This window comes from Dromiciops gliroides, chromosome 2 (assembly GCF_019393635.1).
Source record: "Dromiciops gliroides isolate mDroGli1 chromosome 2, mDroGli1.pri, whole genome shotgun sequence".
Taxonomy (NCBI): Eukaryota; Metazoa; Chordata; class Mammalia; order Microbiotheria; family Microbiotheriidae; genus Dromiciops; species Dromiciops gliroides.
This window is the reverse complement of record NC_057862.1, coordinates 261,455,059-261,470,821: the sequence shown is the minus strand read 5'-3', so window position 1 is coordinate 261,470,821 and position 15,763 is coordinate 261,455,059. Positions and strand designations below refer to the sequence as shown.

General features: G+C 38.3%; 1 protein-coding gene and 1 pseudogene across 1 annotated transcript; one reads left to right on the top strand and one right to left on the bottom strand.

The window, feature by feature from the left end:
- The first annotated feature begins 4,364 nt into the window (after positions 1–4,364).
- On the top strand, positions 4,365–7,155 carry LOC122743468 (annotated as a pseudogene).
- An 883-nt stretch (positions 7,156–8,038) lies between these two features.
- On the bottom strand, positions 8,039–8,413 carry LOC122744328 (40S ribosomal protein S23-like). Its single transcript, XM_043989779.1, has one exon. The coding sequence runs from the start codon at positions 8,411–8,413 to the stop codon at positions 8,039–8,041; it is 375 nt and encodes a 124-aa protein (XP_043845714.1).
- Positions 8,414–15,763: the final 7,350 nt, after the last annotated feature.

The window sequence follows — 15,763 nt, the reverse complement described above, 5'->3', positions numbered from 1 at the left end:
AGCACTAACTACCTACTGGTATATAGAAAATGAGAAGAGCAAACTAACAATGAAAAGAATAAGTGAAATTTGTCATTTTCCTAGACTTAACCTGAGGAGTGCCTACAACTGTCAATTTATCATTCCTTTTCTCTTAATATCCACATTTTCCTAGTTTTCTTTCCAAATATTAGAAACTAGGATGACTTCTCTCTATATCTGCTACATTCTTTTGACCTTAATTGTAGTCAAGTGGCAACCTTGGGGGATTACCACAAAATCGGTAGCTAACAGAATCTTTTTTAACATCTTTGTAGGTTAGGGGTCAACAAACTTTAGCCTGGTGAGCCACCTAAAAATGGTTTTTATGTTTTAAAATAAAGTTTTATTGTGTTGTGAGGACGAAATGAGATAACTATAAAGTACCTAGCGTAGTGCCTGCCACGTAGTAAGCACTATACAAAATGTTAGCTGCTATTGTTTAAAAATTAAAAAAAAAAAACCACCATTCTTAGTGGATTTGACCCTTGGTTTGCCAGTCCTCTGTACTGGCTGACTGGCTTATGAATGAATCATTGTATGCAAGTGACCTGGTACTTAATTCACAGAGATTTATGCCATGTCATTTTTCTGCATTAACTGTGCAAAGAACCAAAATGTGCGAGTGATAATTAACAATAATTCTATAGGAAATCAATGTGCTAGAGCAGTGGTGTCAAACGCAAATAGAACCAGATTCCTGCAGGTCACATATTGATTTAGAAAATCACAAACATGTATTTTTGTTTTCCCAATTAGATTTTAATCTGGTTTTGGGTCCCATGCTGGGAAGTTTGATACCTCTGCTACAGTGATTACTCAGAGTTGCTCTGAAGTCTAATGAATTCATATACCTGCTTGATGTTTTGCCATGGTCAAAGTTAAAAATAAACCATACATGGGGCAGCTAGGTGGCACAGTGGACAGAGCACTGGCCTTGGAGCCAGGAGGACCTGAGTTCAAATTCAGCCTCAGATACTTGACACTTACTAGCTGTGTGACCCTGGGCAAGTCACTTAACCCCAATTGCCTCACCAAAAAAAGAAATCAAACCAATCTAAATGTTTTTTAAAAAAAAAAAGTGCTTTAAAAACAATACATTTTAATAGATGAATAAACCAGATATCTTTTTCCTCTAGTACTACCTATAGGATAACCTTATTTATTTCCTCAAGTGGTCTTTGTTTTTTTTGTTTTAGAACAGACTTGAGATCTCAGATCCAGAAGGGTTTAGATAGTTTGATTCAATATAGATTAAAGGCTAATTTCTTTTTGGTAGAGCTATCAAACACATGGCCCACAACACTCTGTAGTGTAGTCTGAGTCGTATTGAGATGTAATTGGGAAATATTTAACAAAATAATAAAAGTAAAGTAAAACCTAGATGTATAGATTAATGATCCCTATTTGAGTTTTATACCACTTCTTGTTTCCAAACTATAGTAGTATCCAGTTTTTTTTTAACCTAAATTACCTAATTCCACATGTATACTATTCATAAAGCAATCTGTATAGATAATTTTATTTGAATAAAATATAAGCTAAAAAATTAAGAATTCATTATTATTTTATAACATCAACATTTTTTCAATGGATTTATATTGTTTGAAAATTAAAATAATTATCCATAACTAATTCTTGAGGTTTCAGGGTTTTTTAACATTCTACTTTTTTTGAATCATTTTATTTTGTTGTGTAATTACTTAAATGGCACTAAGAAATTTAACAGACATGATACTTTTAATTTTCATACAGATTATACCCTTTCCACTCTTCAGTGCACCAAGCAGCATTCAAGTCATGAGCTTACATTGATTGATAAGCTGGCAGATCATTTCCACACTTGATACCATCAACTCATTTGACTTCATTTATGTGTGCACTTAATTGATCAAATAGACTGATAGTCTCACTTTGTTGAATTTGATTTCAACTTTTTCATTTAAAAAAGAAGATGCATTTTATTGAGGAGTTCTTATAGAGCTAGAAAGGCATGTTAAGAGACCAACTCTAATCCAGCTTTTTCATTTTACAGATCAAGAAACAGGCCTAGAAAAATTGTGACTTGCCCAAGACCACATGAATAGTAGATGGCAAGATTTGAACTCTGGTCTAAAGCCCATACACTTTCCAGTAGACCATCCTTATCTGCCCTTCTATCTACCAAATGCATACTTCCTTTTCTTCCATGGGTGTCCATTCAAATATGTAAACCATACATCATCCTAAATCCTCCACTGCTTTCTCACTTTTCTGGGTTCATTGCGTCCACATATCTTCCTTTTGGCTTTCAGCTCCTTTAATTCAGTGTTTTCTTATCCTGATTCACCCCTACAGTTGTCCCCCAGATCTATCCTGTTCTCACACTTTCTCTAATCTGCAGAACATACTGCCCCTGATCATGTGCAAAGTCTGTATGGGGCTCCATTGAAGGATCCCCTGGGCCAGCAAAGAACCTCTGGCCCTGCACAGTGTTAAGTTTAGCACTAGTAACAAACTTATCCCATTTGTATTCTCTTGACTTTCCTGTCTACTTTTTGTTACTTTTTGATGATATATCTATCATCACCCACTAACTTCTTGCCAAATAGGAGCCTTCTCTTTTAACAAATAAATATAACCAAACAAAAATGAATACATTGTACCTGAAAGTTGATGTCTCATGCTGTGCCTCTGGTCTATCACCTTTACAGGAGGTGGGTAATGATGCCTCCTCTGCAGTCTTCCAATCTTTCCCAACCAGAAAGAAACTGACAATTGCCTTAGTTGCCCTTCATCTTAAAGAGGCTCCATCTCATAAAAAATTTTAGCTATTGTTTTGACTTCCCTGCACCCTGGGTGGGGTAAGGTGGAAGGGGAGGGACTAGAGAAGACATCTCTTCTAGTTCTGCTCTTAAGACATTTGGGGGGGGGGGGATGCTGTTTGAGGTAGGACTTGAGTCAGGCTGATCTGGTAGTTTGTTGCAAGTTGGAATAAAAGGAAATACTAGACAGTCTAATAGTTGACAGAAGGAAGTTTACTTAACCATTGTATGTTTTTTTTGAAGGGTTTTTTTTTAAGTGACTTGCCCAGGGTCACACAGCTAGTGTCAAGTGTCTGAGGCTGGATTTGAACTCAGGTCCTCCTGAATCCAGGGTCAGTGCTTTATCCACTGCGCCACCTAGCTGCCCCCCATAGTATGGTTTTGTTTTGTTTTTTTGTGAGGCAATGGGGGTTAAGTGACTTGCCCAGGGTCACACAGCTAGTAAGTGTTAAGTGTATGAGGCTGGATTTGAACTCAGGTACTCCTGACTCCAGGGCCAGTGCTCTATCCACTGCACCACCTAGCTGCCCCCATGTTTTTAAAAAAGAAGTAGCATGGATTTAGTTGGACTTGATTTCACTGCCTCTACATTGGCCATGCTGAGGTATCAGTCAAATTTTTGCCCTTTTAGAAGTTTCTGCTAAGGGACTGACTGTCATTCATGGGGGCTGGGTAGATGGTTTACTTTACCCTGGTTGGTAGAAAACAAGCCACCTACCTCCAGAGACAACTACTTCCAAGCCCTTTCTGAGCAATTGTCTTATTTACTTCCAGGTAATGTACTGGCATTGTGGTGTTAGTTCCAGGCTACAGTAAACTAAGGGCTTCCTTTAGGATGTGCCTTCCATGTATTGCTGCCCACTCCAGCACATCCACATCATTGGGACCTTCGTTGTTGCTGATTCTGCTTGAGGTCCACACTGCTACTTAATGCCAGTAGGGCCAGTAATATTGCTTACTGTTAGGGGGCTAACAGCTCCTGTGCTGGAGTCTGGCCCAAGTGTGTGGGCCTAATGCTGCTCCATTAATCTGGGACCAGAGTGCTACCCTCTGCTAAAATGTAGCAGTTGTTGGGTCCTGATTTCTGCTGCTCTCCTGGAACACAGCACAGCCCTTTTTCAGAGCCAAACAAATGTCTATCTCAACCTTCCTTTTAATCCCTGTGCTTTAGGTGCCTTTTAGAAGCTGCCACTTCTGCCAGGATTGGGGAGGGCATCTGGTACCCTTTCAAGGCCCACTCCCAAGTCCTTGCACACATTCCTCACTGGAAGTTCCAGGGAAAGAGGGAAAAAGAAAGAATTCACAGTATTGGAGAAGGGAATAAGTGCCTAACATGTCCCAGGCTCTGTGCTAAGCATTTTTAAAAATAGTGTCGTTTTCTCCTCAAAACAACCCTGTAATGTAGATGTTATTATTAGCTCTATTTTACAATTGAGGAAACTGAGCAAACAGGTTGAGTGAGTTGCCCAGGGTCACAGAACTAGGAAGTGTTTGAGGTCAAATTTGAACTCAGCTCTTCCTGACTCTAGGCCCAGCATTCTACCCAGCACCAACTTAGATTATGCTTAAGATTAGTTAATAAAATAAAAGCACAAGATATGGAAATCCTTGATTGTGTTATTGGTACTAAGAAAACACAATATGACAGTGCCGTATTCTGAACTCTGGGTTTCCTTGAATTAAAGCCCTAATCTTATTTCTATTAGAAGACGACTTTTGGCCAGCACCGGAAATGACAGTGCAGGCTGCAGCAGTGACGTCAGCAGGCTCATTCCCCAGGCTCCCGGGATCTGGGTCTTCTCTCAGTAAGATGTCCTGTAGACTTGGATTTCTTGCTTGCTGGCGGTGGCCTAAGCTGGTTTTCCAAGAGCAAAAATGGAGGGGAACATGAAGTTGGCAGTAGTGGAAGATGTGGTGAAATACCTGTTTTTGTTACTAAAAGCACCAGAAAAATGCGAAGAAGTGCTTCAGAAGGACCAACAAGAACAACCCAGTAGGCACCTCTGCTGGTCTCTATCTGCCACAGTTTTTTAACCTCAGACACAAACCAAATAAAGATAGCATTCCTGTGCATCTTGGTGGTGTAACTAAGTTTGGAGATAACATTGAGGATAAGTGGTTTATTGTTTACATAATAAAGCATATTACAAAGAAGTTTTGAGAGTTGGCAGCCAGGTTTGAAGATAGCAATGGTGGATTCTTGCTAATAAAAGGGGCTGAATTTTTCCTTAAATGGATGGATCTTGATAATAGCACCCACAGAGTGTTTTTTCACTGTGGAGAACTGCGTGCACCACAGAAATCTGCTGAAATAGCCTGGTTTACCTGCCACACCTCCCACCATCAGTCGGGCACTGGAGATCCATAATCGCCAGGCCCCCTAAAAAAATCCTTGCCTTGAAATCTGTACAGGCGGCAGTGAACAAATGAATCTAAGGGTACCCAGAAAAAGTTCACACAAGCCTTCATCAAGCACTGCTTCCTCTTAGACGCTGCTGTGGCAATTTTGAAGCAATGCTGCAGCTGTCCAGGCCTTTTACTTACTGGATGCTATTGAACTGCAATCCCGCCAAACTTTCAGAATGTTGTGCTAGAAACACGTGTGATGGCTTCGGGCACATTCCCAAAGTGTTTGTATGGCAGCTGGTACAACAGAGGTTTGTGCCAGACCTCCACAGTGTGTACAGTCGGCCTTCCTAGTCCCACCCCCAGCACCAGGCACATGAACTGGGCATGAAACCAGCTCATGGCTTTGAGATTTTGTGTGCTAAAATTCAGACCACTTTCTGACTCCAAAAAGTCTCTAATGACCACCACCTCTCTTTGGAATGCCTTTCTTGACAATCTGAAACAGAATAGCTATCAGAATAACAGAATAGAGGGAGATAGAAGGCTCTGCTAAATGCCTGGAGAGACTACACAAGAGAGGGAACTCTTGCAGCAATCTGTGAATAGGCCAGAAAGCTTTCTTGACATAAGTCTGTGGGAAGGAATCTTAACCTTATTATAAATAATGGTCTTTGATCTGGAAGAATGTAAGAAAGAAGCTAATCTCCCCTTAGAGAATGATGACCCCTGGTTTTATCTCTCACCAGATCAGCTGGACCAGATTCTGCAAGAAACAGTTGGTAAATACAAACTAGAACTCACTCCCAAAGGGCAAGAGGAGCAGACCTATGACTTAACCAAAGTAAGAGAGTGTGTGAAGGCCTTTCTATCCAAAGTCTCAGCCCATGAAGGAGCAGAGCTGCCTTGAGAGCTGAGGTGCCTGTCACCACTGATACAGATTCTTTCCTCAATTACTTTGATGAGACTTTGGGCCCAGATTCTGGTGAATTATGGGGGTGGTGAAAATTTTGGCAACAGTAAAAGGTTATATATGCCTATTTTATATACAGTTGTGTAAAAATTTCTCTGGTGAAAAGGAGTTGAAAGTGGAAAAAGTTTTTTAAGAAGCCCTGACTTAGACAATGATCTGAATGAAGAGGTCTCTGAATGCCTGAATGGCAATGACTCCTTAGACCTTGGAACCCAGTGGCCTGAGGGAAAGATCTCTTCAAGAAAAATTCTAGAGAGTATCAAGTAATACATTCAACTAGCCATACTAGCATCAGAAAAAAGCTTCACTATCTGGAAACAAATGGACAACTTGATAAAGGAACCATCTCAAACTCTTGGCAGTGCTTCAGGTAATGATGAAGCTCCAGCAGATAGTCCCATTCTGACACCTGTGGACCTGGATCCTATCTCAGTTTCAAATATCTTGGAATTCTATTATTCCCAAGCTGGACTGGCAGGACCAGCTTCTAACCTCTGAGCATGGGTATGCAGGTTCATGATAACATAGATCACAGACATACTGGCAAGTAACTGAAAGACTAATCTGATAGCAAATAAAGAGTCAATCTAATTTTTAAAAAAGAAAAGACAATTTCAGTGAGGGATCTTGAGTCCCTGGAACTTCAGGGGCTTAGGCTTCTTTATGGTGGCCAAATCTAGTGGAAATGACTTTTTGTTAACCCAAATAAGAGAGCCGTCCCTTTGTATATCTTTGACCAGTTTGAGGGGTTGAAAGAGAAGTAAATTGGTCCAGGAAGATGATATACCCAGCAAGGGTGTACAGCAACACTTTTGTGCTGTTTAAACAAATGGAAAAAACTATGTGCTTTCAATTTATCTTACTGTGAAATTTTGTCTTTTGTTTCATGATTACCACGAAATATAAGTGGACATTGTTTAGGGCAGAGAACAGTGCCATTAACTGGGAGAGACTACTTTTAGATGTCTTTCCAAGCAGGAACAGTAGTTGTAGGCTTCCACCAGTCTCAGACGACCAGGGATCAGCACCTTGAAGAGCCACAGGCCACAGTGTGGCTGTGCAGTCCCATACGGGAACTGCAGCTCCTGCCACAACGAGGACATCAGAAAACTGCACTCTCTGGTGCCCGTCGGTTCCTGTGCCTCATTCGTTTTTCTTCCTCCCGAGCTTGAAGGCCCATCTCAGCTGCGCACAAGCTGCTCCTGAGTACTGAACTCCATTGGGTGCAGTCCTTGGCCATCTCCTTCCAGCTGCTGATGTCTATTCCCAGAACCCTCAAGTCTTGCTTGCATATTAATAAATTATCTCTCACAACCTTTGGCCATAACACAAAGTACAGTTTTTCTTCAACCCCTGGGATTATGTATTGAGAAAGGCCACATTAAGGAGTTTCCCTGAGCCTACTGGTGGATATAGTTCATTTGCCTTTAGATGAATTATAATTTCCCCCTCTTTTATTGATATCCTTATGTATCACCTTCATTTTTGAACATGTGCCTCCTACCTCCCCTATCTAGCAAAATTTCCCTTGTAACAAAGTTTTTTTAAGAAAGAAGAAGAAAAAAAGTTTAGCAAAGCCAATCAACATACCAATCATGTCTGACTATATATCTATGCATATATTTATATACAGTCTGAATATATACACGTGTATATATTCAGACTGTGTATATGTATAGTTATGTGTATACACACACACATACATATACATACATACATATATATATATATATATATATATATATATATATATAAACATATATACACATATATTCCAAACCCACAGTCTCAAAGGAAGGAAAGAAGTTCATTTTCTCAACTCTTAAGGGGCCAATGTTGGTCATTATTACACAGTGATCAGCCTTTTTTTTTTTTTAAATTTATGGTACAAATCACTTTATGATCTTGGTCTCTCTTTCTTGCCTTTGTACAAAGCCAGAAGAGAAACACTGGCCACTTTGACAACTTTGAATCGGACTCCAGGAATATCACCAACAGCATGGCCCTTTCTGCCAAAGCCAGCCACTAACGCTTCATCATTTTCCTCAATAAAGTTCAAACAGCCATCATTTGGAACAAAGGCAGTGATTTTCTTGCCGTTTTTAATCAGTTGGATTCTCACACACTTCCTGATGGCAGAATTGGGCTGCTTAGCCTCCACACCCACTTTCTCCAGGACGATGTCCTTCTTGTATTGCTTGTCGTGCCACTTCTGGTCCCACCGGTGGCTGTGTAGTTTCCAGGCCGTGCGGAGCCTGCGCCACTTTCCCATCTTGCTGCTACACACGCCGTTCCAGGAGCTGAGTCAGTGATGAGCTTTTGATAGTGCTGAAATGATCGTAAGCACATACATATTGTTTCTTTGTTTCATTTAAAAAGCCAAACATTGCTATAGAAACTCCCCAAAGCTATTACCCATCAAGTACTTCTTAAAGCCTACTTTTGTGAAGGTTAAGGAAAAGATACGATAGTATCTGCTCCCCAGAGTTTTAAAATCTAGATTTGGAAACAGGATCAAAGCACATGAAGCATTCAGAATACTTCAAGACTAAACCTAGGGGTGCTGGCTATAAGTTAAAAGAAATGAAATCAGTATGAGCTGAAGTTGGTAGAAAGGTTTCTTGGAACATATGTTTGGTAGGCCTTGGATAGGTAGAGAGGAGAGAACAAGGAAACAGAAGGAGAGAGAATGGCATGAACGAAGATTCAGAAATGACATAGTGAATGAATATTTATGCTTACTATGTGCTAGGTACTGTGCTAAGTCCTGGTCTAGAAAACAATAATTAGGCTAACCTGACTGATCCAGAAAGCACATAGAGAATAAAAGTTAGGTTGAGTGGGGCTAGATAGGTAGTAGGGAACCACAGAAGGATGGCTAAGATAAGAACTAAAAAGGAATATGAAATGATCTTTTGACTTTATACAGATTGAGTTTGAGGGGACTGACTGAGCTATACAAATGATTAGCCCTGGCCATGGAGCACAGATCTGAAGAGATCTAGAGTGTAGATCAGTAAGGAAATGATAGTTGAAGCCACAAGAGTGCAGCAAAACAAAGAGCAAAAAATTAAGGACAAAATCTTGTTAAATAGGGGGCAGAAGGAAATCAGAAAGTGTTTATTAAGTACTTAAATGTCTTACTTTCCTATTTGTGTCCCCAGCATGCTGTACATGCAGTCTACATAGTAAGTGATTAATAAAATAAACAATTCACCCATTTGTTCATTCATTCACTTACTATGTGCCATGCACTCTACTAAGTACAAGGAATTCAAAGAAAGGCAAAAGGGATTCCCTGGCCTCAAGGAGCTTACATTCTAATAGGAGTATATATTAGACAACATATGTATAAATAATTATGTGTAAGATACATCAGAGTACAATAACAGAAGAAAAAGAAATTAAAGGAACTAGAACAGGCAAGGAGGAAACATAACTTTCAGTCTTTGTATATGACATGATGGTATAGTTAGAAAATCCTAAAGAATCAACTAAAAAACTACTGGAAACAACAACTTTAGCAAAGTTGCAGGATATAAAATAAACCCACATAAATCAGCATTTCTATACATGACCAACAAAGCTCAGCAGCAAGAGATAGAAAGAGAAATTACATTTAAAGTAATGGTAGACAATATAAAATACTTGGGAATCTACCTGCCAAGACAAACCCAGGAACTCTATAAACACAATTACAAAACACTTTTCACAAAAATAAAATCATATCTATATAATTGGAAAGATATCAATTGCTTATGGATAGGCCAAGCTAATATAATAAAAATGACAATTCTACCTAAATTAATTTACCTATTCAGTGCCACACCAATCAGACTACCTAAAAATTATTTTATAGTGCTAGAAAAAATAATAACAAAATTCATCTGGAAGAACAAAAAGTCGAGTATCAAGGGAACTAATAAAAAAATGCACAGGAAGGTGGGCTAGTTGTACCAAATCTGAAGTTATACTATAAAGTGGCAGTCATCAAAACTATTTGGTACTGGCTAAGAAATAGAGTTGCGCAGGGCAGCTAGGTGGCAGGAGTACCTGAGTTCAAATCCGACCTCAGACACTTAACACTTACTAGCTGTGTGACCCTGGGCAAGTCACTTAACCCCAATTGCCTTACCAAAAAAAACAACAACCAGAAATAGAGTTGTGGATCAATGGAATAGGTTAGGCACAGGAGACACAGTAGTAAATGACTATAGTAATCTATTGTTTGATAAACCCAAAGACTCCAGCTTCTGGGATAGGAACTCAGTATTTGACAAAAACTGCTAGGAAAATTGGAAGATAGTATGGCAAAAACTAGGCATAGACCAACGTCTTACACTTTATACAAAAATAAGGTCAAAATGGGTTCAAGATTTAGACATAAAGGGTGATACCACAGATAAATTAGGAATAGTTTCTCTCTCATATCTATGGAGAAGAAAACAATTTATATCCAAACAAGAGAGAGAGAATATTATTAAATGCAAGATGGAAGACTTTGATTACACTATAAAATAATTTTTAGGTAGTCTGATTGGTGTGGCACTGCAATGCATCCAAAATTAGAAGAGAGGCAGAAAGCTGGGAAACAATTTTTACAGTCAGTATTTCTGATAAAGGCCTCATTTCTAAACTATATAGGGAACTAAATCAAATTTATAAGAATGTAAGTCATTTCCCAATTGAGAAATGGTCAAAGGAAATGAACAGGCAGTTTTCTGATGAAGAAATCAAAGCTATCTATTGCCATATGAAAAAATGCTCTAAATCACTATTGATTAGAGAAATGCAAATTAAAACAACTCTGAGGTACCACCTGACACCTATCAGATTGGCTAATGTGACAAAAAAGGAAAATAACAAATTTTGGAGAAGCTGTAGAAAAATTGGAACACTAATGCATTGTTGGTGGAGCTGTGAACTGATCCAACCATTCTGGAGGGCAGTTTGGAACTATGCTATAAAACTGTGTACACCCTTTGACCCAGTGGTACCACTGTTAGGTCTGTATCCCAAAGAGATCATAGAAGAGGGAAAAGGACCCATATGTACAAAAATATTTATAGCAGCTCTCTTTGTGGTGGCAAAGAATTGGAAATTGAGGGAATGCCCATCAACTGGGGAATGGCTAAACAAGTTGTGGTATATGAACGTAATGAAATACTATTGTGCTGTAAGAAATGACGAGCAGGAGGAGTTCAGAGAAACCTGAAAGAACTTACATGAACTGATGCTGAAGGAGAGGAACAGAACCAGGAGAACATTGTACACAGTAACAGCAACATTGTGTGATGATCAACTGTGATAGACTTGGCTCTTCTCAGCAGTGCAATGATCCAAAACAGTTTCAAAGAACTCATAATAGAACATGTTCTCAACATCCAAAAAAAAGAACTGTAGCTTATGAATGCAGATTGAACCATACTGTTTCTACTTTGAGACTGATTTTTTTTCCTTCTTTTTTTGAGGTTTCCCCCTTGTATTCTGATTCTTCTTTCACAAGATGATGCAGAAATATGTTTAATGTGATTGCACATATATAACCTATATCAGATTGCTTTCTGTCTTGGGGAGGAGGGAGGGAAGAAAGGGTGGGAGAAAAATTTGGAACTAAAAATCCTATGAAAACAAATGTTGAAAGCTATCCTTATATGTAACTGGAAAATGATAAAATACTTTTATTTATTAAATTAAAAAAGATACATTAGAGTAGATTACAAGTTAGAAGGGAAGGCTCCAGGAACATGGGGAATGGGAAAAGGGGAGGATGGGGATAGGAAAGGCCTCCTGGCAAAGGTGGGATTGGAGTTTAGTCTTGAAGTATTCCAGGGAAAATAAAAGGCAGAAGTTAGGGAGCAGGGCATTCCAGGCATGAGGGACAGACTAAGCAGAGGCAAGGAGATGGAGTGTCATATTAAGGTTCAAATGCAAGTGGACCAGTGTAGCTAAATTGTAGAGTACATGGAAGGGAGGGAAGCATAAGATGACTGGAAAGGAGCCAGTTTATAAAGAGTTTTAAATGCCAGAGGACTTAATATTTTATCCTAGAGGTAAATCCTCTGTTATCTGTTTTATTGGAGAGGATTGCAAATGGAATTATCCAGCTCTTGCCTGAGTCTGGTTTATTCAAATAATTTTGCTGCATATGCAGAATGTTGTTACTAGGACCTCTCCAATACTTTGGAATTGGTTGAAGATTGGAAAAGTCCCAAGCCATTAACTCACTTAGCAAGATCTTGCCCCATTGTATGGAACCTCTTCAGTCATTTTCCTATACTGGCAAAGGGTCCTAAGACATCACTGTGAGGTAGCCTGATCTCACCTAGTTCTGATTACTCTGGTTTTATGAGGTTATGTTGTATATAAAAAATGGCTTTAAAATACAACCCTAAGAGATTGATCATAGCATACAGGGCAGGTTTTGTCCTATAGAGAGACAACTAGGCATAGAAGATAGAAGCTGCACTTGTAGTCAGGAAGAAGTTCATGTTTGACCACTTGACACCTACTGGCTTTAACTTCCAAATGCCCCCAGCCAGCTCTAAGAGCTGCAGTGCTGATCTGCATTGGTTGGAGTCAGCAGGTTTCCAACTTTCTGGTTTTAGGACCCTTTTGTACTCTTAAAAATTATTGAAGTACTTTATAGTACTTTATATAACAAAATTTGGAAAAACAAAGGATCTAGAATATCAAAGGAAATGAAGAGGGAATAGTACTTCTAGACCTCAGACTATATTATAAAGCAGCAGTCATTAAAAATATCTGATACTGGCTAAAGAATGGAGAGATAGATCAATGGAACAGACTGAACAAGGGAGATTCAGAAACAATGGAATTCAATAACTCAGTATTCAATAAAGTAAAAAAATTACCTGGCGGGGGGGGGGGAGGGGGATGGACGGACTTATTTGATGAAAACTAGAAAACAGTCTGACAGATATTAGGCTTAGATCAAGACTTTATACCATATTCATTCGATGAATCACATTTATGAAGTGCCTATTATGTGCTGGGCACTGTGCTAAGCACTGTGGCATGTATTCTAAAATACATTCTAAATGGATACATGACCTTAATATTAAAGACTATGCTGCTAAAAATTAAAGGGCAGCTAGGTGGCGCAGTGGATAGAGCACTGACCCTGGAGTTAGGAGTACCTGAGTTCAAATCCAGCCTCAGACACTTAACACTTACTAGCTGTGTGACCCTGGGCAAGTCACTTAACCCCAATTGCCTCATTAAAAATTTTTTTAAATTAAAAAAATTTTTTTTAAAATTTTAAAAAATTTTTTAAATTTAAAAAAAGAAAAAGAAAAGAAGCACATTATATACTTCTCACAGATATGGATAAGAGATGTATTCTTAACCAAACAAGAGATAGAAGCAATTACAAAAGATGAAATAGATAATTTTTGATTACATGAAACAGAAAATCTTCTGCACAGGCAAAATGAATGCATCTAATAAAAAGAAGGTAAGTGATTGATTGGGAAAACATTTTTGTATTGGATTTTTTCACTCTGATAAGGACTTGGCATGCAAGATATATAAGCAATAAGTACATATGACTAATAGCTGTTCCCCAATGGCCAATGAGCAAGCAGTTCGCAAAAGAATTGCAAAGTATTCACAAGCACATGAAAGAATGCTCTGCATCACTAATAATAAGAGAAATGCAAATCAAAGCAACCTTGAAGTTTTACAAAGTTTGGCAAAGATGACAAAAAATCGCAATAGTCTCTGTTGGAGTGGTTGTGGCTTGATAGGCACATGAATACATTGTTGGTGAAGCCACAAAATAGCACAACTATTTTGAAAAGGAATTTCAAATTATGCAAATAAGTTGACTAAAATGTCCATATCTTTTGAACCAGAGACTTCAATAGATGCCCATACACTGAGCAATGACTAAATAAATTGTGGCAATAGACTATTTCTGTGCTGTAAGAAGTGATATATATGATATATACAGAGTGAAGTAAGCAGAGCCAAATAACAATATGCACAATACTAAAATAATGAAAATGGAAAGAACAACCATACACCAAAAAAATCAAAAGTGAATACAACAAAGTTATGAAGATCAAGCATGACTCAATTGAAGAAATATGAAAGGACTCCCCCAACTCACCCCCTTCACAGCAGTGGCAGGTTCAAAGGTGTTACATATTGCATGTTGGGGGATTTTTTTTTCCAATGGATCGATCAATTGTGTTGATTTTATTTCCTCTTTAAAAATACCATTTGTTATATGGGATGGTTATCAGCAAGGGAGAATAGGAGGGATACTGAGGACAACTATCATAATGTAAAAAATAGAAGACATTAGTAAAAACTTATTTTGGAGGGGGGGCAGGGCAATGAGGGTCAAGTGACTTGCTCAGGGTCACACAGCTAGTAAGTGTCAAGTGTTTGAGGTCATATTTGAACTCAGGTCTTCCTGAATTCAGGGCTGGTGTTTTATCCACTGCGCCACCTAGCTGCCCCCAGTAAAAACTTATTTTAAAAAAATGATAAAGGACTCCAAAGAGCCTTTGTTTATATGGGTTATATCTATCAATAGTTACCACTTTAGAACTTAAAATAGATAAATTTAAAAAATATAATTCATTAAAATTTTTTTATTTATTTAGAATTTTCCCTGTTACATGTATAAAGAAATTTTCACATCGATTTTTAAAACTTTGTGTTCCAAATTTTCTTCCTCCCTCCCTCCCTCTTGACCCCCTTAAGAACTCAAGCAATTCAATATAAATTATATGAAATATAATTCATTAAAAAATAATAAGCCTAAAACATGTTAACAAAATTAATAAATAAATAATTTGTGAAAAATAACTATTTTCAAAGACAAAAATAGTGAGGATAATATTGCTTTACATATTTTTGAAAATCTGTCTGGTTTAATAGAAAAAAGATGGATCTTCATATCTGTTTTTTGCATTCAATTTGTTGTGATATGGTGGGTTTTCTTTTTTTTTAGTTTTGGTGAGGCAGTTGGGGTTAAGTGACTTGCCCAAGGTCACACAGCTAGTAAGTGTCAAGTATCTGAGGCCGGAATTGAACTCGGGTCCTCCTGAATCCAGGGCCAGTGCTCTATCTACTGCACCACCTAGCTGCCCCATGATATGTTGTTTTGTTTGAAATATGTGAAGAAAACCCAGCCTCACACAAATAGGTACTTGGAAAAGGGAAGGGTATTTATAGGAAAATAATATCATATAATTATGGAAATTGTTTTGTTCTTGCAGACCCCTTGAAAGGGTCCAAGGACCACTGTTGATGATATCTTGTATATACCTTGTTTGTACAGAGTTGTTTTCAGGTTGGCTCCCCTATTAGATTGTGAAGTCCTCAAGGGCAGGGACTATCTTTTGCCTTTCTTTGTATTCCTAGTGTTTAGCACAGTGCTTGGTACATAGTAAGCTCATAATAAACGTTTACTGACTGAGTTTGAGAACCACTGTCCTATGTGAAATCTCTAGTCCAGTATGGGCTCTTATTAAAAGAAATTAAATTTTATTTTATTTTCATAGATGAGCCTTTTCTCTTCTCTCCTCCCCATCCTCTATTAAGAAAGCAAGGGAAAAAAAAAGAAATCTCTCTTACAAGTATGTAT

Coding starts and splice junctions, on each gene's coding strand:
- LOC122744328 (XM_043989779.1), bottom strand. CDS start 8,413: ATGGGAAAGTGGCGCAGGCTCCGCACGGCCTGGAAACTACACAGCCAC.